Source organism: Panthera pardus, unplaced genomic scaffold, assembly GCF_024362965.1.
Source record: "Panthera pardus isolate Hobbes unplaced genomic scaffold, ASM2436296v1 HiC_scaffold_26, whole genome shotgun sequence".
NCBI lineage: Eukaryota > Metazoa > Chordata > Mammalia > Carnivora > Felidae > Panthera > Panthera pardus.
The window spans coordinates 250,655-272,868 of record NW_026526832.1 but is presented as its reverse complement, the minus strand read 5'-3'; the positions used below and the strand labels follow the sequence as shown (position 1 = coordinate 272,868).

Genomic DNA, 22,214 nt, shown 5'->3' with positions numbered 1-22,214 from the left:
CCCAATTTATATTCCCCAACTGAGTATAAAAGTGGGCTGGAGTCTTTAGAGTGTAACAGTTAACAAAGAAGACAAGAGACAGGACCGCTTTAAAAAAGACAGCTTTGACGCGTATACATATCACACAGGGTCATGATGTCCTAGAGTAGGGTGTTTGTCCCCAGAGATGTTTTCCTCTAGTTTTCGTCATAGACAGGGACTTGATACCAGGTCTAAAGACCTCAGTGTCAGGCTGTCAGGGCTGACCTCAGTTCTCCTTGCTGACCTGGGAAAGGGGGCCGTCCTTGCTCTCTGGCTGCTTCTTTCAATGGACCTAAATTGCATTTGTGAAAGTCTAGCAGGATTTCATCAAGGGCAGGCTTCAGGCCCCTAATTCATAGGCAGCATCATTAGCATCATTTGCTGAGTGTCTGCTAATGCCTGAGATTTAGCAACAAATCTTTCCTGTGTTGTCTATGGCTTTAATGCAGGAAATAAATTTGAGTTCTGTCTGCATCATCCAAGGATCAGAGGCAATGGCTCATTGACTCTGCAAGAATTGCTTTTTGTCATCCAGGGATACAATACAAACCAGACTCCATGTGGCTGTGAGGCATGAATAACACTGCAGTTTCTCAAGCTGGCAGGGATAAGTTGGGTTTTGTCGTTCATTCATTATATAGCTGAGGCAGTGCCACTTATAACTGGTGTGCCTGAATTTGAGGTGTTTAGATAATGTGATAATATCCATTTATTCAGCATCTTCTTTTTTAAAAAAATAAACATATACTTATTATTTTTTATTTTTTGAGAGAGAGTGTGTGTATGTGTGCAAGTGGGGGAGGGGGAGAAGGAGGGAGGGAGGGAGGGAGGGAGGGGGAGAGAGAGAGAGAGAGAGAGAGAGAGAGAGAGAGAGAGAGAGAGAGAGAGAGAATCTTAAGCAAGCTCCACACCCAGCTCAGAGACTCATGCGGGCTCTATCTTACCACTGTGAGATCATGACCTGAGCTGAAATCAAGAATTGGATGCTTAACTGACTGAACCACCCAGGTACCCCAACACCTTCTACTATGGTCCACATTTGATCCTCATAATAGTGCTGAACAGTATAGGAGGGGCAGAAATGCATGTTACCATTTGCCAGATGGTGAGACTTAATGCATAAAGAAAATTCTGGGGCACCTGGGTGGCTCAGTCAGTTAAGTATCCAACTTGAGCTCAGGTCCTGATCTCCTGGTTAGTGAGTTCAATCCCCGCGTCCGGCTCTGTGCTGACAGCTGAGAGCCTGGAGTCTGCTTCATATTCTGTGTCTGTCTCTCTCTCTGCCCCTCCCCTCTTTCACTGTCTCTCTCTGAAAAATAAACATTAAAAAAATTTCTTTAAAGAAAATTGTACCGTTAAGAGTCTTAATCAGTACCAGGACCAAAATCTCAGGTCTCCTGAGCCCCAGACCCTATCTGCCACTTCTGTCCATGGTGAATAAAGAGAAATAAATACCTGTCTGAAGCTAAGGAAAATGTCCAACCTGAGCCTGGCTGTTATTGGCTCCTTTGGCACCTCCAGCTGGAGTCTACACCTTTCCAGGTTTCAGAAAGCCTCCTTGCTCACCATTGAACTCACTGCTGAGCATCGGTCCAGACACATAGGTGATCCTGAATAAATATTTGTTGAATGAATGAGTGATCGATTGGTTCTAATCATTAAATTCCTTCTCGACCACTGAGTCCAGATAGTTTTGTAGAACCGGTTTCCTTTGGCATCTTTGTTCTTTGCTCAATGTTTTGTTCTTAAATTGCATTTGCCGTGAAAGAAAACTCCTTTCTTGCATGGGAAAGGCAAACAGCCATGCAAACCTGGAAGATAGCCAAGTCTGCATGGGCAATAAAGGAGGCAAGCCAGTTAGCTATTAACCAGCAGACAAGATAATTTAGCTACTTTTCAAGCTCTAGGTACCTCTCTTTGGAAGCCCTTTCCATACTTTTTCCAGCTCAGAGTAGTAAGGCAGATTAAGGCCTTGGGCAATCACAGTGTGCACTTCCCCTCCCTCCTCTCCCCCAACTGTACCTAGGTGACAGCAGATTAAACAGCAGGAAGCTTGAGGTGTGGTAAGTAACAGACAGGCAGTCTGCAGGCTGAGGGGTAAGTATAGCTGGAAAAGGGCAGCCTCAGGAATCGAAGTTCCTGGGGTCCCGGGGCAGGGGGGGGGGGGAGACTTCAATGGCTTCTTACATTTTCCTTAAATTTCAAATTTACCTTGGTTCCATTTAAGGCTTATTTCCCACTGATGACCTCTCAAGGCATTGGGCTACAATTCACAGAATTGTGAAAATATTAGGAAATGTTTGAGAGGTGCAGTAGTGTAAAGATGTGTGTAGGATAAGCTAATGTCTGTAAAGGGAAATGAGGCAGAAAAGCGAGTTTGGGGGTGAAGTCAGAGACCTCAGGGATAAGTGCTAGCAGTTAAGATAAAATATTTTCTACTTTATCTCACCAAGTTGATACTGTGCAAAATCAGTGTTCACTTTTTTTTTTTTTAGCACATAGTATCTCACAAACATTTATCCTATGGTGATTGAAGATTTTTGAACATAGGGACAGATCTGTCTATGACCAGGAAGTAAGCCCTCATCAGACAGTGAATCTGCCCACCCCTTGATCTTGGACTTCCCAGCCTCCAGAACTGTGAGAAATAAATTTCTCTTGTTTATAAGCTACCCAGTCTATGGTATACTTCTATAGTATTCTGAACAGATGAAGACAGCACTCTACCCTAGCCAAACACCATGGAAAAAAACATGGCCCATCCCCACCCGTCAACGAAGGCCAAGTGGGTGACCTAAACTTCCATACTATCTCAAGGTGCACCCCCCCCTTCCCCTGCAAGAAGATCTGGTGGAGGGCTGGTACTTTCATCCCGACTCAGTAATAATAAAGCTCCTCCTCCCCCAAAAGGGTATCAGTGAAAGCCATGTGGGATGCTAGACTTCCGTCCCCACCCAGCAGTAATGAGGCACCCCTTCCCCCTCTTTTCCTGGATGGGGTCAGAATTAACTAAGTGGGAAGCCGGAACTTTCACCACCATTCAGTGGTAGCAATGTATCCTCCACCTCCTGAACTATCATTGCATTTCCTGTAAACCTATAATTCTTTCAAAATAAAAGTTAAAAAAAAAAGACTAAAAAATTTGCTGTCCTCCTTGTCATTCTCTTGTGATCATGCTAGATGACTGTATATGGTTGGGGGGAGGGACAGCGGGGGCAGGGGCATAGGCAGCAAAGAGAGAGAGATTGACCAACCCAACATGACTGAGCCAATTTCTAATTGTTTCCCAATTGGTAAATACTTTGAAACACAGTCTCTCTTTGCAACATTCTGTTGTCCTCAGCACCTGCTGGCACTGCTGACTTGTAGTATGCAACAGGCATAGGAGTGTAATCAAGGCTTCAGGTACGGACTCCTAAGCACTACTGGTAGAAAGCAGAGAGTTGCCAAATGCCAGGGACTACATGAGGATCATCGGGGGAGGTCTTTAAAAATACAAATTCCTGAGATGCCTCATTTAGGAGATTCTGATAGCTTAGATCCTGAAGAAGCATCCCTGGGCGAATGCCCCAGTGGTTCCTATTGGCTCCAGCTTTGCTTTGACTCGGCGAGGGTGGAGTCAAGGTTAAGAGATGCGTGTGCTGATCCTTGATCACTAAATATATGACGCAGGGCACGTCCTTTCTCTTTACTCTTGTTCCTATATTGCTTTTGTGACAGAGAGGTTTTGTTTCCCCAGGTCTAACTTTCAGAATAAAATGGAATTAAATAAAACCTGTTGACCTCACTGCTTTGTTCGCCACCTCCCCCTTGTCTGACACCCGCGTTTTTAACTGCTTCCTCCTGGGGACCTGAGTCCCGTTTGCAGGGATAGTTAGAAAGGGAGGCATGGAAGGTCTCCCAAGCCCTACACCGAAGCCACACTCTTGGAACACTGGGATCCCCTCCGACAACGAGAACAAACTGACTGCAGAGCTTAGAGTGCCATTCAGAGCCACATCTGCTAGACCCTGATGAGAGACATTCAAGTCTGCCCCAAGGGGCTGCCTCAAGACAGTCGTTGTTGGAAAAAACAGAGTTGTGAATCTGGGGTTGCTGCCCATCATGAGTGAGGACAACTGAGCTGGGCAAATCCCCCAGGTGGATTTAAGGCTTTAGGAAGACAACCTGCTTTCAGCTTCCTCGGGGGCAACAGATTGTACTCTCTCTTTTTATTATTTTTTAAAGATTTTATTTTTAAGTAATCTCTACAACCATCATGGGGCTTGAACTCACAACCCTGAAATCAACAGTCACATGCTCCGTCGACTGAGCCAGCCGGCGCCCCTCTTTGTCTATCTTTTTTTAAAAATGAGTTCATTGTATTCAATAGCTTGATACATTAAGTGCCTGCCTATCTGGTTTCATTTCACTTTCAGGAAGATCCAAAACTTTGGTCATCTATTTCACTCAGAGGTATTACTTACATGTCAGCTTTTTCTTTTTCTTTTTGTTTGTTTGTTTGTTTGTTTTGGCTGTCAATACACCATAAAGGTAACTAATTGGATCAGAGGGAAGGTGAACTAACACTCACGAAGGAGCTTTTATGTGTCAGGAAGTGTGCAATGTACTTTTGGTATGTATTGTTTCTTCTATTCTTTATAATAACCCTGGGAAGTAGGTGTTATGATCCGTATTTTATATATAAATATAAAAAAATGTATGGTTTGTGGAAGCCATACAAGAGGGATACTCTCCAGAAATTAAATTTGTGAATGTATATGTGGGTGTACGTTGTGTGTGTGTGTGTGGGGGGGGGGGGTTCTCCTCTTCTTTAGCAAGAGAAATTGCCATCCGTGTCACGGCAGAGGCAGGAAATCACCTGGGAACCTTTGAAAACAGCTTCCCTTAGATGGGTAGGGTGGACCAACCTGGGATCACAGGATGTGACCACTTTTACAGGCAGGTGTAAAGGAGGGACAATTGTTTGGGAAGTGTGGGTCACCAGAAACAGAGGATGATGGATCTGCAAGGTGGTAGATACATGGACTAGTATTGAACCAGTACTCCAGGGTCACTGTGGCACTGCTCAGTAGGAGAGGGGGGCTTAGCAATCAGTGCTGCCTGAGAACATGGACTTCCACAGCCTGGACTGCTGTCACCTATTTCTGTCAGAGTAACAGAGCCATCTGGATCATTCTGTGCTCCCTTAAGACTGTCATAAACATTCAGAGGAGGGGTGCCTGGGTAACTCAGTCAGCTAACTGTCTGACTTCAGCTGGGGTCATGATCTCACAGTTTGTGGGTTCGAGCCCTGCATCAGGCTCTGTGCTGACAGCTCAGAGCCTGGAGCCTGCTTCAGATTCTGTGTCTCCCTCTCTCTCTCTGCCCCTTCCCCACTCACACTTTGTCTCTCCATCTCTTAAAAAATAAACATCAAAAAAAAAAAAAAAAACATTCAGAGGAACAGAATGGGAGGTAGACCTGAATGTCTGATCTTGCTGTTTCCTGCATATGGGGAAGAAAGCAGAGCATATGAGTTGCTCCCTGAGCTTCATGACATATAAATGAGGAATCGGTGATACTGCTGTGGGTGCCAGGGCAGAGATTTGGGCTCTGGACTGTCTGATGGTGAAGCCCATGTATATTGTGTTCTATATGTTTGTGAGCTGGGTCCCCTTCACCAGAACTGGGTGAACATGTAGAGGGTATTTTCACTTGTTTTCATTTTAAATCTTGTTTCCTTCCTATTTACCATTTCATCTTGCCTGTCTTTGGACTAAGTTCATAGAGAATCTTTTTTTTTTTTAACGTTTATTTATTATTGAGAGAGACAGAGACAGAGCATGAGCAGAGGAGGGGCAGAGAGAGGCGGAGACACAGAATCTGAAGCAGGCTCCAGGCTCCGAGCTGTCAGCAGAGAGCCTGACTCAGGACTTGAACTCACAAACTGCAAGATCATGACCTGAGCTGAAGTTGGTTGCTCAACCAACGGAGCCACCCAGATGTCCCCCTTTAAAAAAAAAAAAAAATTAATGCATAGAGAATCATTTTTAAGGAAAGATACCATGTTAACTGCTATTAAGCACTTGAAAGTCTTAGCCTAAAATCATGAAGTAGAGGGGCACCTGGGTGGCTCAGTCCGTTGGGCGTCCAACTTTGGCTCAGGTCCTGATCTCATGGTCTGTGAGTTTGAGCCCTACATCAGGCTCTGTGCTGACAGCTCAGAGCCTAGACCCTGCTTTGGATTCTGTGTCTCCCTCTCTCTCTGCCCCTCCCCTGCTCGCACTCTCTTTCTTTCTCAAAAATAAACAAATGTTAAAAAAAAATGATGAAATAGAAATAAGCAGGGCTACTGGGGCTGTGTAGGACTTTAGGGTCTTAATCCATGATAGCAGGACCCAGATTCCAGGGAATGGTGTCTCTTGTGTCTTTGCCTCTGCCTGGAGCACCTGCTGCCTGCTGCTGCCCGCCCCACTGGCACCTGCATTGACAAGTGTACACGAGTCTTTCCAAACAGTCAGTCCCAATGTTCTTGGTAGAGGAGCCAAGACAGAAGCATTCTCTTAGTGAAGGATTTGGGTGGAGTTGTGAGGATGCAAGATCTCGTGACTTACTTGAGCCATACCTGAAGGATATGCCCTAGATTTTTCAGTTAAATGAGTCTGTAATAATAACAGGCAGCACTTATTGTTTACTATTATAGACTCTTCTCCAAGTGTTTTATATGGAGTGTCTCATTTAATGCACACAACAAACCTATGAGATAAGTACTATTATCCCTACCTACAAGGGAGGAATGTGAGGCACAGAGATTTCCAAGAGACATATAGAACTGGGAAATATCCAACGGGGCAATGATACCACACAGTTTAGGGTTGAGTTTTCTGCTGAATAGAAACTATTTACATCTCTACCAGACAAAAGTCTGTAAGTTAAGAGTCTGGGTCCTAATCACATCATTTCATTCATAAAAAAACCAAAACTGCTAATTATTTCTTTTTCTGGTTATAAAAATAATGTGTTAACCTTGGAGAACTTGGATGATATCAAAAAGAATCGATCACAAAGTAGAAATTATCTGCAAAATTTATAATAAATAAGTATACTATTTTTGTATTAACTGTGAAAGAAAGTTAAATAAAGGTTCATCTTTCTAGAGAATGAAGTAACAGTTTGGAAGGCATGTTAGACAATGGATTGAAAGGTGTGCATCCTTTTAAGTCCATGCAGATCTTTTCAATTCTGTCAGGTCATATTGGACTTCAAAGCCCAACACTAGCCACTTACTCCACAAATACGTGAAACCCCAATGAAAAAGGGGCTTTCACAGCCCCAAGCAATGAAAATGCTGAACACAGATGAGTGATGGGAGCCTGAGTTAGAGATGCCATCACTTGGTAGCTGTTGGAGTTGTTTTTTGTGGAGTGCTTTGTCTTCTAGGAACATGGGTCCCTCTCTTCCACCTTGGAGTCCTTTCTCAGGCCACAACCAGCGTCCTAAGATCCCTCTCCTTTCTTTTCCAGGGGCCCCAGGGCTTTTCTCTCTTTTTAGTACTAATTCCTGGGACTCTTCTTTGCCCCTCTACTAGACCGTAGGGTGGGAAACAATGTCACAATGTTTTCAGCTACATTCCAGAATCTCATGGAATCTGGTTCTGTCCTGGTATCCTGGATTTTCATCTGCTACAAAAAATTAAAAAGCACACACACACACACACACACACACACACACACACACACACAGAGAGAGAACTAGAAGATGTATTTGATGAAGAAGGAAAGTTATCTGAGAAGGGGCAGAGGTGGGTGGAAAAACAGCTTTCCTGACTATAATTCCAGAAATTCTCCACATGAATCACTAATTTGTGTGAAGATATAGGTGATCTCTGTTAAAATGCACAAGAAACCTGTAATTTGAGAGACAGAAGCAAAGTCCTAGTGTATTTAATCCCTGAGAAACAGGACAATGTCTGCAGAAGTTCTTAGAGGTGGTGAGAAAATGGCGGGATCCAGCACAGGGCAGCATGAAAGCACTGGCTTTCTAGGGAAAAGGAAAGGAGTCAGTCTTCACAAGAAGGGGAATCTTAAGAGGGACACTCAAACCAAGCTGTCTTCTTTATGGTTTTGCTGAGGACTGACTCTTGCTTTCTTATCAGACTTTCTCCCAGAAAGGGGCATCCGGTGGGTATTGTGATGCACTACCCAGATGCAGGGCATGTCTCCTTCAATGAAGGACATGTCGCCCTCCTACCTGGGAGTGCTATTGGTTGAGAGTCTTCTTCAGCTGTCTCTCAGCTCTCCCAACCCTTTCAGGAATTTTCTGAATGCAAACAGCTGCCTCAGCCACGATCCTACTCACACCTTGGTGACAATCCATGTGGGGTTATAGAAGCCTGACCATCTTGCCCGATTCAGGGCGATTCTGAAGGGCATTGGCCAAGACTCTGTTATTGGACCCGCACCACAGCTGGATCTCTCCTTCCTTCCAACTTTGCTCTCTTCCCTTCCCTTCTGTAGGAGGTGGTCCCCAGCATACTCTTGCACAGGGTTTTCAGGGCACCAAATCTGCAACAGGGAGCAAGTATGGGGAAAAGAAATTAGGTTTGGAAACCACTTCCTCTAAAGGAGAGATCGAAGCTCTTGACATTCTTGTGAGGATCTAACACAGATGAGACCTCCCCTTTGCAGGTGCTGAGTGGATAGATCATTCAAAGAACTGTAATAAGCTTTCAGGAGGACCCTGCAAGTGCATTTCAGAAAGTTCTTTGTCCTCAAGACAGCTAAGCTGGCTCTCCCCTATAAGGGGAGAGGGAAAGAGTCTGCCTCCGCTCAAATCGGCCAGTGGTGTTAGTTGGCTCTTAGAATTGTGCTGTGTGATTCTGCCTCTCTTTGAAGCTGCACTTGAGATGAAAATAATCCCCAGTCTTTGTGACTCATGTCTTGTAGTTTTTCAAAAGCTGGAGCTGTGTCTGAGGTCAAGTGTTTCTGATTTGTGTTGTGCCATCTTCCATAAAGTAGGGCGAAGGATGCAAGCTCCTATACTCTACATTTGTTTTATGAAGGAATTAGTCACACCTATAGTGGAGCCTGAGGGATTAGGCTGGCTCATCAGCCCCAGAGGCCCCAGCCTTTCTTGGCTCCAATATGTTTCTCTTTGAGTGTGCTTGTGCCAGTGAAGATGAAGAAGATTTTCTCCCTTTGGAAGGCTGGCAGTTTTGTTTTGTTTTGTGCCCATAAAGAAGTTGGCAGCACTAGTCCAAGATGCAATGGACTGAATGTTTGTGCTCCCCCCCCCACCTCCCATTTCTATGTTGAGAGCTACTTCCCAATGTGATGGTATGAGGGGGTGGGGCCTTTGGGAGATGATCGGGTCATGAGGGTGGAACTCCATGAATGGGATCAGTGTGCTTATAAAAGGGAACTCAGAGCACTGTCTTGTCCTCTTTCTGCCATGTGAGGCTATAGAAGGGCCAGCCCAGAAGAGGACCCTCACCAGAACCTGACCATGCTGGCACCCTGATCTTGGATGTCCAGCCTCCAGGGCTGCGAGAAATAAATTTCTGTTGTTTATAAGCTACCCTGTCTGTGGTACTTTGTTACAGCACCTTTAGCTAAGGCACTAGACAAGGTTCTTTTTGTTCCATTTCCACATGGCAGTCAGACTGCCTAGGTGAATACACACAAAGCTTTGGGGCACCCAGATTGCAGCAGGGAGGTAATCTGTAACATTAACTGATGCTTTTCCTTCCAGTAGCTCCTTCTTTGACCCTCTTCTAAATATTTCTACTCCTTCCCCTTACCAATTTATTTCTGGCACTCTCAATTGCCCCCAGGAAAGGAATGTGTATCTCAAAGTCCCTGAGAATGGCAGAAACAACTTAGATTTGGACCAAAAATGTGAGTTAATGTTTCCAAGACCAGAAAAGGATCCCAGGCTAGGAAATGAGCAGGGAGCCAGGAGAGCTTAGGCATTGATCCCGCCCCCCCAAGTCCCCCTACTTGAAGGTGGAGGGAGGTGAGTAGTCAAAAGAATCACCAAAATGAGTTAAGGGATACACGAAGCAGGGTGTATTTGTGTGTTCAGGTTGCCATAAAGAAATACTACAGACTGGGTGGCTTAAACAACAGAAATTTCTCACAGTTCTGGGGACTGAAAGTCCAAAATCAAGGCGTTGGCCAATTTGGTTCCTGGTGAAAGTTCTCTTGCTACTTTGCCGATGGCTGCCTTCTGGCTGTGTCCTCACATGGTGGAAAGAGGGAGCTCTCTTGTATTTCTTTTTTTTTTTTTTTTTTAATGATTTTTTAAAATGTTTATTTTTGAGAGGGAGATAGAGCATTAGTGGGACAAGAGCAGAGAAAGGGAAACACCGAAGCAGGCTCCAGGCTCTGAGCTGTCAGCACAGAGCCTGATGTGAGACTCGAACCCATGAACTGTGAGATCATAACCTGCGCCAAAGCTGGATGCTCAATTGACTGAGCCACCCAGGCACCCTTCTTGTATTTTTTTTATAAGAACACTAATAATATTGGTGTTTAACCCTAATTTACCTAATTTAACCCTAATTACTTCTTTACTCCAAATATAGCCATCAGGGGGGCTAGGACTTCAACATATGAATTTGGAGGGTGGGGAGACAATTTGGCCCATAGCCCAGGAACTTGTTGCTCTCAAGAAAGAGACACAGAAACAGAGAGAGACAGAGACAGATGAGAGAGAAAGCAAGCAGAATGGTTACAAGATTCTGTTAAACGGTGCATCTAGGCAAGCAGGGATGTTAGCTATGGTCCAGCACAGCACCAGAGGGGTTGAATGGTTCTCACGCACCTAAGAAGAGCCCAGAAATAGCTGGTAGAGCCAGACCAAGAGGAGCATTGCAAATAGGAGGAAGGGATGATACAGCACTAGCTGAGAATGAGATGGAAGGATGCACATGAGGGGCTGCCTGTACGGACAAAGGACCAAATGCTTCTTCTGCCTCATCCAACTCACCCCAACATTCCACCAGAAATTTAGACAAAACTCTGGTGAAAGAAGATGGATTTGAAATCCTGGAAGAATTGGGGCTCATATTAAAATCAAGGTAAAATATAGAACTAGAACTCCTCTTCTATATATTAAAAAAAACAAACAAATCCGTATTTCCTTTATCAGTTAAAGAATCCACCAGAGTCTTGGTCAGATTCTCTTTTCTGGTCTGATTGGGGTATACAGATCAGTGACAAGAGCTGATTTATTTCCTTAAAAATAATGCAAATGAGAGACTTTGTTCCAATAGTTTGAACCTCATTACTTAGCTCAGACCTGTCAAGATTCTTGGCTGCAAGATTCTTGGTTCTTCAGAATAAAATAAGCAGAAAAAGACACGGCCGTGGGACTGCCAGCATGGATAGTAGTCACCTTGATTGCTGGTCTCCTGACTCCCCCACCAGTCCTGTTTTGGCCCCTTTTCTTCCCACATTAGTGGCAACACAGAAGGGTGATGTGGGGGGGTAGGAGAATGGATACATATGTATGCTTGTATGTGTGCAAAGTAGATCTGGAAGTCTACACAAGAAATTGGATAATATTGATTTAACCTGGGAGAACTGGGTAGTGGGGAAACAGAAGAAAGATTTCTCACTATATAATTTTTTTGTAACTTTTGGATTTTTATTCGTGGGGAAAATAGCCTTAATTAAAAAAAATTAATAATTCTAAGTCCCATTAAATCCAATTCAAAAATGTAAATCTTATACCTAATTCAAAGCTCCTTACCCCCTCCAATGTCTGGTGCGATCTATGGCTCCACAACCTGCAGCTGGGAAGGAGTCAAGGTCTGTATACTCCTCCTTCTTTTACTCCTTCTCCTCTTCCCTTGCTTTTGGCTCCTGCAGGGGTGGGGTGAGGTTTGGATAAAATCTCTTAAATGGGGTGATCTGAGGTTCTCTCTGGTCTTTATGATCTGGAATGCTGTGGGTTTCTCCGTAGCTCCTCTCCTCCCACCCTGCCTAGGGAACCCCATCTGCACAGTATCCTGATGAGTTATATGCTCTTTGGCTGACCTCCTGTAAACCTCTCCCCTACGCTGTCCCCCTCCTGCCCCTGGGGAGGGGGGGAATCTTCCATGGTTTTTTATGCTATGGTTCCTTGTCCCAGCAGGAGATCCTTAGGGGGAAGCTCAGCTTTCTTTCCTGGCATCAATTTCACCCATGGGATTATTACACATCTTGCCATACCAAACAATGCCCTGCCTCCAAGTGAGGGTTGTTTTAGACAGCCTCCTGCCTGGAGTTCTCCAGACAGGAAGCAGATATTAGGCTTTATGTTTAGGTCTGACATCCAAACTCAACTTTTCCTGAATGTTCTTTGACTAGATCTACTTTAGGACACTGGAGTAGGTTCATGAACTTCTGCAGTTCTGCAAGGATTTAGCCTTGATTTAATGCCAGTCCTTTTAGTAAGGAGCCCTTTGCCACGAACTTGTCTGGTGGGGTGAGAGGAAAGGGGAACCTCAGGGGACAACTCATGACTCAGAATTCCCTCATTCAATGAATTCCAGTCTTTTGCTTATTTGAGTTGCTAGGGTGTGAGTGGGAGAATCCAAAAACAATTCTGTCCTACTCTTATCACAATCTTGAGGAAGGTATCTCCTAGGCTTTCCTCCTTAGAATGTGGAGTTACTTATGGCCTTTTTCCTCATCTTTGGGGCTTTAGCCAAAGTTTGGACACACATGGAAATGTCCTATTCCACATCTGGTGGAACTTCAAGACATCATCCTGCCATGTGAAGATGAAAGTTCTTATCTTTAATGATAATAACTACCATTTACTGAATGTTTATAAGGTACAAAGAGCATTAACTGCTCACAACACTATTATGAGACAGGGATTTTCATACCCATCTCAGTGAGAAAAACCAGAGGTCACACAGCCCACAACAGTATGGGAATTTGAATCCAGATCTGTCTGACTCCAAAACCAATCTGCATATAAAAATAGGTAGTACAGTTAGTGTCTAGTGCAACTGTCTCCTATCAATGAGCTATAGAATTGGGGCAGAGGTGTAGTTATTCTGAATGATTGAAACACCATCAAACTTTGTGTGTGGATTCAATAAATAAATGTATATGCTATTTCTTATCTGTCAATTCAAGAAATAATGCTCAACAAATAATGAGTTCTCTTTTTGTGCCAGCCATTGTTCTAGATGCTGAGGATACATCAGTGTACAAAACAAGCTAAAATCCGTGTCTTGTGGGAATAAAAATTCATTACAATCATACCAGAATTCTATTTTTTGTCATCATGCATTTTACCAACTAAATAAAACTAAAAACATAACTATCATCATGTAAATGTTTAGGAAGAACTTTGCTCTTGAAAATGAGTCTTCATACTAGACCTATTTGGAAACCACTGTTTATTTTATTTCATTTGATGGGCAGGTGGATAGGGGTAGAGGGAGGGAAAGAATCTTAAGCAGACTCCACGCTCAGTGCCGAGCCAGAGTGGGGCTTGACCTCATGACCCTGGGATCATGACCTAAGTCAAAATCAAGAGTCCTTGGCTCAATCTGGGTGGGGTGAGCCACCCAGGCACCCCACCACTGATACTATTTAAATACATGATCGCAAGAACATAACACATTAGATAAGGGAGGGATTTGTGAGTAGACAAGTCCAACCCAGGACTGACAATATCTGGATCCTAGAAGAAATATTGGGAAATCTCTGTTGGGTAATCCTACTCATACATCGCATAGCTCAGTATAAATTGTAATTACTACGTCAGTAAATTATCATAATTCTATTGATGAGAATGACAAGGAACCTCAGATCATGTTTGGAAGCAGGGAGAGAGATTACTTTATCTGTTTACTCTTTGACTCTTGGACTCTGAGTTTCCTTCTAAACCACTTACAGGAATGACCGGTTTGTTTAAAAAGGAGCAGTCACATTTGATCTATAACTTCAATGTTCCAGGATCCCCAGGGAAGAGTCACTCATTCACTTAGTGCTAGTCAAAGGCTGTATGATAGCTTGTTTGACCAAAAGATCCATATTCCAAGAAATTAAGTGTCAGTAAGGTAGTTTTTGGTCTTTCTCGTCATTTCCTTACCTTCACTGGACAATAGCATGAACTCACATTGTTACCATCGGTAATTCTTCCAGGTCCTCACAAGGGTATGTGGTGAGGAATAATATTGGCCTCTCCGTATGCCAGCCGAGATAAACGAAGGTCCAGATTGGTTTAAGGATACGGAAAGTTCTGCACTGCTCTTCGCACTTCATTCCTCTTGCCACCCCATCTCCTGGGTCTGAGTATCCCCTTTCCCGCTCGCTTCCCCTCCCGCACGCCTCCACCTAAACCACAAACAAGTCGAGGCCACCAAACTACATTTCCCACAATGCTATGCGCCGACCGGCCTCGCGTGAGGTTTTTCCTAAGTTGCCGTTGTAATTAATGTTGAATTAAAGCCACATTTCCGGGGAGCAGCTGAGTTAATGTCCTCTTCTCCGTTAAGAGACCTCTTTTCCCCTCTACCTACTGTGTCCAATGTTTGGCGAAGTCTCTGCGGCGGAATATTCATTTAGGCGACTGCCATGGCCACCCATTTCCTCTTCGAGCCTCGGCCCCTACCAGGTCCCCGGGGGCCTGGGAGTGTCATTGGTGGATGACCGCAGCTCTTGCCGCTGCCGCTGTCACTGCGACCATGGCCTCTGGCAGCAGCTGCCTGGCAGCCGCCCGCCTCCTGTCGCGCTCCTTCCTCCGTGAGTCCAGCCGAGACTCTCTCCTCCAGGTCTCCGAGAGTTCCTGGCCTCGCCGGGCCCAACGTCCCGGCCCAGGCCGTGGCTGGGCCCTCCGGGGCCGGACCTCAGCGGGGGCCTGGGAGCCGCGAGAGTGCGGCCCCACGTCGGGGACCTCCTGGGGCGGAAGGAGCTTTGCTGGAGCTTTGTGGGGTGGGGGGCGTGACTTGGGCTGCTGGCCTAAGTAGGGTGGCCGAGCCAAGATTCGGGTCTGGGAGCCCTGCAGACCTGGGGGCATGCTCTAGCGCCCGCGATGATGAATGGCCGGATGGGGGCGGCATCTAGACTGCCCCTATTTGGGAGTGAGAGGTGAGGTGGTCCAGGATGAACTCAGCTGGGAGAGTTGAGCGTCTAGATTGAGAGATGGGGGAAGAATGTCTCAGCAAATTGGGGAGAGGGAGTAAGGCTGCCGCTTGTTTTTGGTTTTGTTTTTGTTTTTTCCCTGTAGATTGTAGACTTAGCAGAAAGCTGGGTTCTGCACCCCAGAGTCAGCATAGCCCAGAAGACTCCTAGAAGTTTAGGTTTGGCTGGTACCTTAACCAACTATTTGCAGTGTCTCCACCAGGCGGTGTGGACTCCTCGGTTCCTGAAAATTTAATACCCAAGGTTGCTAGTCTTTGAGTAATGCTGACTATTGAAAATTCTTGCTGTGTTCAAAGTCTCTGTGTTAGGTTGACTGTATAGGAAGAGACTTTGAAATTAACCATATCACATTTGAAGTCTGGTTAGTCCCTTACAGTCTGTGTAGTAACCCTAGGCACTTTTCTGAATCTGCTTCTCAATTTCTGTTTCCAATCCCATGAAAATAATATTTTAATGAATGTGAGACATCATCACTTGTATGGGGCACCATTATTTTGTCTACTACTAACAGTAGAAAATGATTGCTAATTAAAATTGTGCCATGCCATTATGAGTTGTCAGATGCATCCAGATTTAGAACATCTTGAAAAGTGAAAAAATGTGCATCCTGGAAATGATGAAGTACAGGATAATCTGGGCTCACTGTGCAGAATTATTGAAACAATTTATATAAGGTACCCGGGATGTAATACACACTCAGCGATAGTTTTATTCTTCCTTTCTTACACTTCACTCCTAATTCGGTTTGTACTGAGTATTGGACAAGACTTAATTCATTTCTTGAGAAGATTACATTCCAAAAGTGTGGGAGGATGAGTATGCACTTAATAGCTACACTTCCTTAACCAGACCACATCTGGTAGGACACACATCTGGCTAGATAACTTTGGCAAGTAGGAAAAAGTTGGGTTTATTTGGGAAAGTTTTCTGGAGATTCTTGTGTATAATTTAAAGGACAGTTGAATGTATTGTAAGCAGAAGAGAAAAAGGGATTAATTATAGCCATGTCATTCTCACCTGGGGTCCTGCTCCTCTGAGTTTCTGAAAAATCCTAGCCTCAGGTAGGTCTGCTGTCTTAGTAGGAGGAGAGTCTTAAGAGAAGTGTCTAAAGAATCAGGATCTTTAATCCACGCTTACCAATATTTAGTAACCCTTTGCTCACAGAACTGGGAGCTCTTTTTTCCTACACAGGGCCTTAAAAAACCATCAGGTGTAGTTTTCTGTTGCTCAAATGGTCTTCATTTATCCTAGTCATGTGATCAATCTGTTATTAAGAATCTGAGAGTCTGAGATCTAAACTAATTTATCTCCTATATTAGAGGGGTTACAGACTATAGTGTTTAGTGCAGAAATCCCTCTAAATCCTCCAAATCTACTCAGGCCGCATTTTTAAACCCATTTCCACTTTCACTAGTAAAACAGCAGCCACAACAGTTCCACCTAGCAAACTTTTTTTTTTAGCGTGGTCAGAACTTATTTATGCTCTGAGGTTAGTAATAGAACTAGAGATGCTAGAGAATTTTGTTTCCTCTGTCCTCTTAAGTTTCAGTAGCAACTGAAGGGTACATTTGTGCTGAAGGTCGCAAGTGTTGCAATATTGATTTGCTTTAGGAAAAAAACAAAAAAAAAAACCCAACTCAAACACTTTGTAGGTGTCTTCTAGAGCCCTGTTGGAATGTTTAGAAATTTTTGAGCCCAAACAACCCAAAGAACAAAGCAAGAACAAACCAGTTTTATAGTTTATGAAAAAAGGGAAAGAATCCAGTTGAAGTGAGGAAAGAAAATAAAATGAAAAATAAGGAAGGTTTCTTCCATGAGCCAGTTTAACGATTTTATAAGCACATTTGAAGTTGAGTTAGTAAAGTGTTTCAACAAACACAAAGCTATGCAAGGTCATTTTATTTTTATTTTTATTAATGTTTATTTATTTTTGAGACAGAGCATAAATGGGGGAGGGTCAGAGAGAGAGGGAGACACAGAATCCAAAACAGGCTCCAGGCTCTGAGCGGTCAGCACAGAGCCCGACACGGGGCTCAAACTCACGGACCGCGAGATAATGACCCGAGCCGAGGTCGGACGCTTAACCAACTGAGCCACCCAGGGGCTCCTACAAGGTCATTTTAAACACAAGCCAGGGATTCCTGTAGGTTGGGTCTTGTAGAATAAATAGGGAACAGGAGGCAGTATTTTTAGTCCCTGAATTATGGTATTTTAATGCCAGAAAGTGAACTTTACAATCCAACTGGTGTCATGTCTTTATTTGGCAAATGAGGAAATAAACTCAGAAAGTTTCCTGCCCAATATCAGAATGGATATTAGAACTCAGGTTTTCTGACTCTGTAGTATTCTTTTTACTAGTACATGCTTTGTGACACTATAGTTCCCTTCTGAAGCTGTGGTCTGTGGTCTTCTTTTCTTCTTGTCTTTCTTTCTTTCTTTCTTTCTTTCTTTCTTTCTTTCTTTCTTTCTTTCTTTCTTTCTTTCTTTCTTTCTTTGTTTCTTTCTTTCTTTCTTTCTTTCTTTCTTGAGCTCAAGCCGGGGAGAGGGGCAGAGAGAAAGAATCTTAAGCAGTCTCCATGCCCAATGCCGGAGCCTGATGCAGGGCTCGATCCCATAACCCTGGGATCATGACCTGAGCTGAAACCACGAGTCGGATGTTCAACCAACTGAGCCACTCAGGCACCCCTCCTTTTCTTTTTAATTTTCATTCTTTTTTCATTTTTGGCAGCCTTGTTGTTTTGTTGAGGTGACTACCCTGCTCAAAGATGCCACCTGCCTTTTTCATGTGTTTGCCAAGTTGTGTAAGCTGATTTTGGAATCAGGCAAATATTCGGAAGTGTAGTTGGGGAAAGGGGACCCTCAGCAGTGATGTTTCTGATATTAGTATCTGTTGCCATTGCATCTGAGAAGCAAATCTCTATTTGAGAAATATGAAATGGTCTTCATCTAAGTGTACCAGCGTAGCCATGAGGAAGTAATGTGATTTTCTGACCTCAAATTCATTTTTCCACAGAAGCATAATTGGGGATGTTCAAAATAATTTCCGTAAGTATAGGAAAACAGTCTCGTTTTACCAAAGGACAGGAGTGTTGTTGCTATAGCCCCCCCCTTTTATTACATTATAATATTTCTAAAATTGAGATGTGTCTTATAATTGAGCATATCTACAATAAATTGGCAGCATTTTTTCTCTCTTATTAGTTCTTAATAGTACTTCAGTAGTATTTTAGATTTGATGAAATATGGCACTTTTGGCCAGCTAAGCTTCATTTGTAAGTAAATATTAAATGAATATGTAATTTCACATTTGAGTAGTGGATTGTTTGGGGTTTGAGAGTTAGCAGCTGCCAAGTTACTCTGCTATAAAGTTCTATAGGCAGGGACCACGATAGTGTATATATTTTATACATATATATAATATACCATTGGTAAATACCCATTTATTAAATTCATAAGTGCATGCATGAATAAATGAGTAACAAGGAACCCAGTTTGTGAGGTAATTTGGAAGAGGAGTATTTTCATGAACAGAGTCTCTGATTATTGGTTGGGAGCATGGGAGTGGTCAAAAAGGCTATGGTTTGAGTCCCATCTGGACAGGCACTCTCTGGCCATAGGTTCATCATGCATCTCACAGCCATTTCATAAATGATGTGGTTGCTCTCTTTGGGGAAGAGGACTCAGCATGTGGCTAACTGGATGATACAAATTTATCACCCTTGTTGAAGGCACATCCCTCTCATTACTCAGCCCCTTTCCTCCATAGCCTTTGTTACAGTGCAACTCGTGTAGTTTTGTGTTTCTTTGTTTAATGTTTAGCTGTCTTACAGGGTAGGACTCTTCTTGTGGGTAGGACCCGAGCCCATCTTGTTGGCTTCTGAATCCCTAGTACCTGGCAGATAGCTTGGCACAAAGAACACCTCAGAGCAGTGTGGTCTTCTCATTCTGCATTGATAATCATAATGATATAGATAGCGAAGAGTGAAATAACACTTGCTATACCGTAGGCATCATTCTACGTGCTCTTTATATTATGAACTCATTTAATTCTCATATTGCCTATGAGGCACATAATATTACTATCCCCATTTTTCTCACAGTGAGGCTGCACCTTTAAAAATGTTTCATAGGGTAAAAAGTTACAAGTATATGTGTATATACTACATAATATTTGTAGACATGGATTAGTATATTTACAGATAAACATATAGGATATGCATGAGGACATATATGAAACATTTCTCATTGGACTTATCTTAAAATATGAATTATATGACTTACCTTTGTGTTCATGTAGGATGTTAACCCAGTTTGGGGAGCATACCGGCCACTTTGCTACCCAGTTTACAAGCATCATCTCATAACAACATCACAGAATCCTTGTGGGCAGCTGTTATTCCATTTACAGTTGGGAAGACTGAGGTTAAGGGAGATCAAAAGATCTGTCCCAGGTCGATGGCTGGTGATCAGCAGAGCATGAACTCAAGCCTAGGCCTTTCTGTTTCCTTAGAGCCCTTTTCAGACACTCCTGGGATCCAGTCCCAAGGTTAGGCTGCCCGATTTCTAAGAACCTGGAGAGAAAGCATCACCACCACGTTCCCTGGAGATGGTCCAAGGTGTGGCAGCTGCAGCCTTCACCATTGGGAAATTCTTCCTGGTGGCGAACCTCAGGCCTTCCTGCTGCCCTAATATGTAATTTAAATCACTCATTTTCTTTCTTTCTTTCTTTTCTTTCTTTCTTTCTTTCTTTCTTTCTTTCTTTCTTTCTTTCGGTAATGTTTATTTATTTATTTTGAGAGAGAGAGAGAGACTGAGAGAGAGACTGTGTGTAGGTGTGCACATGTAAGCATGGGAGGGACAGAGGGAATCCCAAGAAGACTCTGTGGTGTCAGTGCAGAGCCCGGCCTGGGGCTTGATCTCATGAACTGTGAGATCATGACCTGAGCTGAAATCAAGATCCAGACCCTCAACTGACTGAGCAACCCAGGTGCCCCTAAAATGCTCATTTTCTTAACATTAGTTAAGTTAGGTAGCTCATCATCTGTTGATATACCATTTGTCTGTCTTTAGTTGTGTTTCTTGTTCATGGCCATTATCCATTTTTCTGTTAGGCTTTGGTCTCTACCTTGTTGGTGCTTCATGTTGCTGAAGTTAATTCCTTGTCTGTTAATGTGTTATGAAAACACTTCCTGGTCTGTCACTGCCTTATCTCTACTTATGGTATGTTTTGCTTTAAGCTCTTTCTTTTTTCCTGTTGTGAAATAGTCTATTTACATCACATTACTGCATCTGGATTCTATTTGCTTTAATAAAAAAAAAAAGGTTAGTATGGAATTTGTACTAGATTAAGATAAAAGCTTTGAGGACTGCTAGCAGCATTTAGGGCTGGACTTCTGTGCAATATTTAGAAGAATTTTAGGGAAACCTGTGATCTTTGCATGTACAAAAATGAGTGTAGGTTTTTCTCCCCTTCTTTCCTGTTAAGTAGGAAAAATGAGATGGAACTTGTGACATTTAGCTTGATAGAGGTGTGTTTTTTATAGACCCTGTCTCTTGTCCTGAAATTCAGTGAACATATGTTGTACCGCGACTCTGTAAGGCACTTTACCATATGGGAGACACTATGGTATACAAGACACGGGCCTTATAGTCATGGCATTTACAGTTAGAAGTTCTAAAGTATTTAGATGGTACTTGAAATAATCTTGAACTAAATTTAACCTTAAATAATTTTTCTGAGAAATAAGGCAGTAAACAAAGTAGCAGATTGTGTGCACCCATCCGTACATAGTGTGTGGCATAAGTATTGTATACCACATGAAAGTGTTTGCAGGTTCCATTCTTCTTAATCTCAGATCCCCTAAACACGCCCCATTATATTCACAAGTCATGAATGTCATGTGAAGACTTAAGGATTCCTCACTGTCCAATGTTTTATTTAAATGTGAACTTACATGAATTAATGCAAGTGAAATTCTCAGGGAGTTGAGTACCATTGACTCTCTTAATTGAAAGGTGAAAGGTATTTGCAAGATGGTGGGACCATTCGTGTATGCCTTGTGTTCTTGATTTAACCTTACGAAATCGCTTTCTCTAGTTATTCGGTAGTTTTATAGAGGTCAGGTTCGCATTTAAAACCAAAATGTGACTGAGCACCTTTTAGTGGTGGACGGACAATTGAAGATCTGTGCTGTAAACCACTTTGCTTTCTTCAGCAGAAGTAGAATAGACTATTTTTCATTACTTTGGGCGTTTGATTGATGGTTTGAGTGGAGAGGTAATCAAGTAGGGAAAGAACATGCATAGAGCTGGTCTGACAGATTTAATGTTTACAGCAGCTAGTCGCTTGCTCTCTGCCAGGCCAAATGAAAGAGATCGGTGGGATTGTGGGAAGGAAGGGAAAGAGGTTCAGGAGTGGGGATGAGGAGAGGCTGCTTTCTTAGGGAGCCTCCAGCCTGCGATTCTGGGCCATGATATTATAAAGTAGGAAAGGATGAGGAAAAGAATGATAGAAGTAAGACTTCGGTGAGTTTTGCTTGGAATATAAGCATATTTGGCATTATTTCCATCCTGAAGCTGTAGAGGAGGCACAGATGAAGGTGAGGAGAACTATGAAGTACAGTCAGCCTCTGTACTTAGGTCCTCCTCACAGCCATGGTATCTGGGAGAATGTGCTTGGTGTAAAAGGCCAGAGATAGGGCAGGCTCCTCTGGGGTGGGGTGAGTTTCTGGGATTAAAAGAGCATTTTTGGTGATTATGGAGTACCACTATCATGGCTTGCTGGGGCGCCTCAGGTTTTCCTTTGAGTTTCAGAGACTGTTTGATTGCTAGCATTTCTCATTCAGTTGACCTACATGTCCCGGAGCAGTATTTTGGAAAAAGAGGCATATAGTAGTCAGTGGTTCCTTATCTGGGATCTCCTGTGACATGTTGATCTTTACTATGCAGGTGCACGTGTCTGGTTAGATGATCTGAGGCCAAGGGGTTGCATGGGCTAGAATTAGGGCAGATGTGAAGAGAGTTTTTAGTTGTGGAGAGATTACAGCCATTGCCAGGAACCAT

General features: G+C 43.3%; 2 protein-coding genes across 4 annotated transcripts in view; one reads left to right on the top strand and one right to left on the bottom strand.

Annotated features, from left to right (window-relative positions):
- Nucleotides 1-14,517, bottom strand: part of DNAH6 (dynein axonemal heavy chain 6) — a 241,924-nt gene extending 227,407 nt beyond the window's left edge. Inside the window, exon 1 of the mRNA XM_053890890.1 lies at nucleotides 14,101-14,517. Coding sequence (XP_053746865.1) covers nucleotides 14,101-14,119 — 19 coding nt within the window. The 5' untranslated portion in view covers nucleotides 14,120-14,517. The remainder of the gene's footprint in view (nucleotides 1-14,100) is intronic.
- Nucleotides 14,518-14,619: 102 nt separating this feature from the next.
- Nucleotides 14,620-22,214, top strand: part of SUCLG1 (succinate-CoA ligase GDP/ADP-forming subunit alpha) — a 42,097-nt gene continuing 34,502 nt past the window's right edge. The window contains exons 1-2 of one of the 3 annotated variants that reach the window (XM_019443163.2): nucleotides 18,165-18,197; nucleotides 19,450-19,603. In XM_019443163.2, the coding sequence (XP_019298708.1) occupies nucleotides 18,180-18,197; nucleotides 19,450-19,603 (172 nt within the window). In that variant the 5' untranslated portion in view covers nucleotides 18,165-18,179. Of the gene's footprint in view, nucleotides 14,754-14,973; nucleotides 15,099-18,164; nucleotides 18,198-19,449; nucleotides 19,604-22,214 lie in introns of those variants that run through there. The other 2 variants (XM_019443169.2, XM_019443179.2) reach the window with 2 other exon arrangements.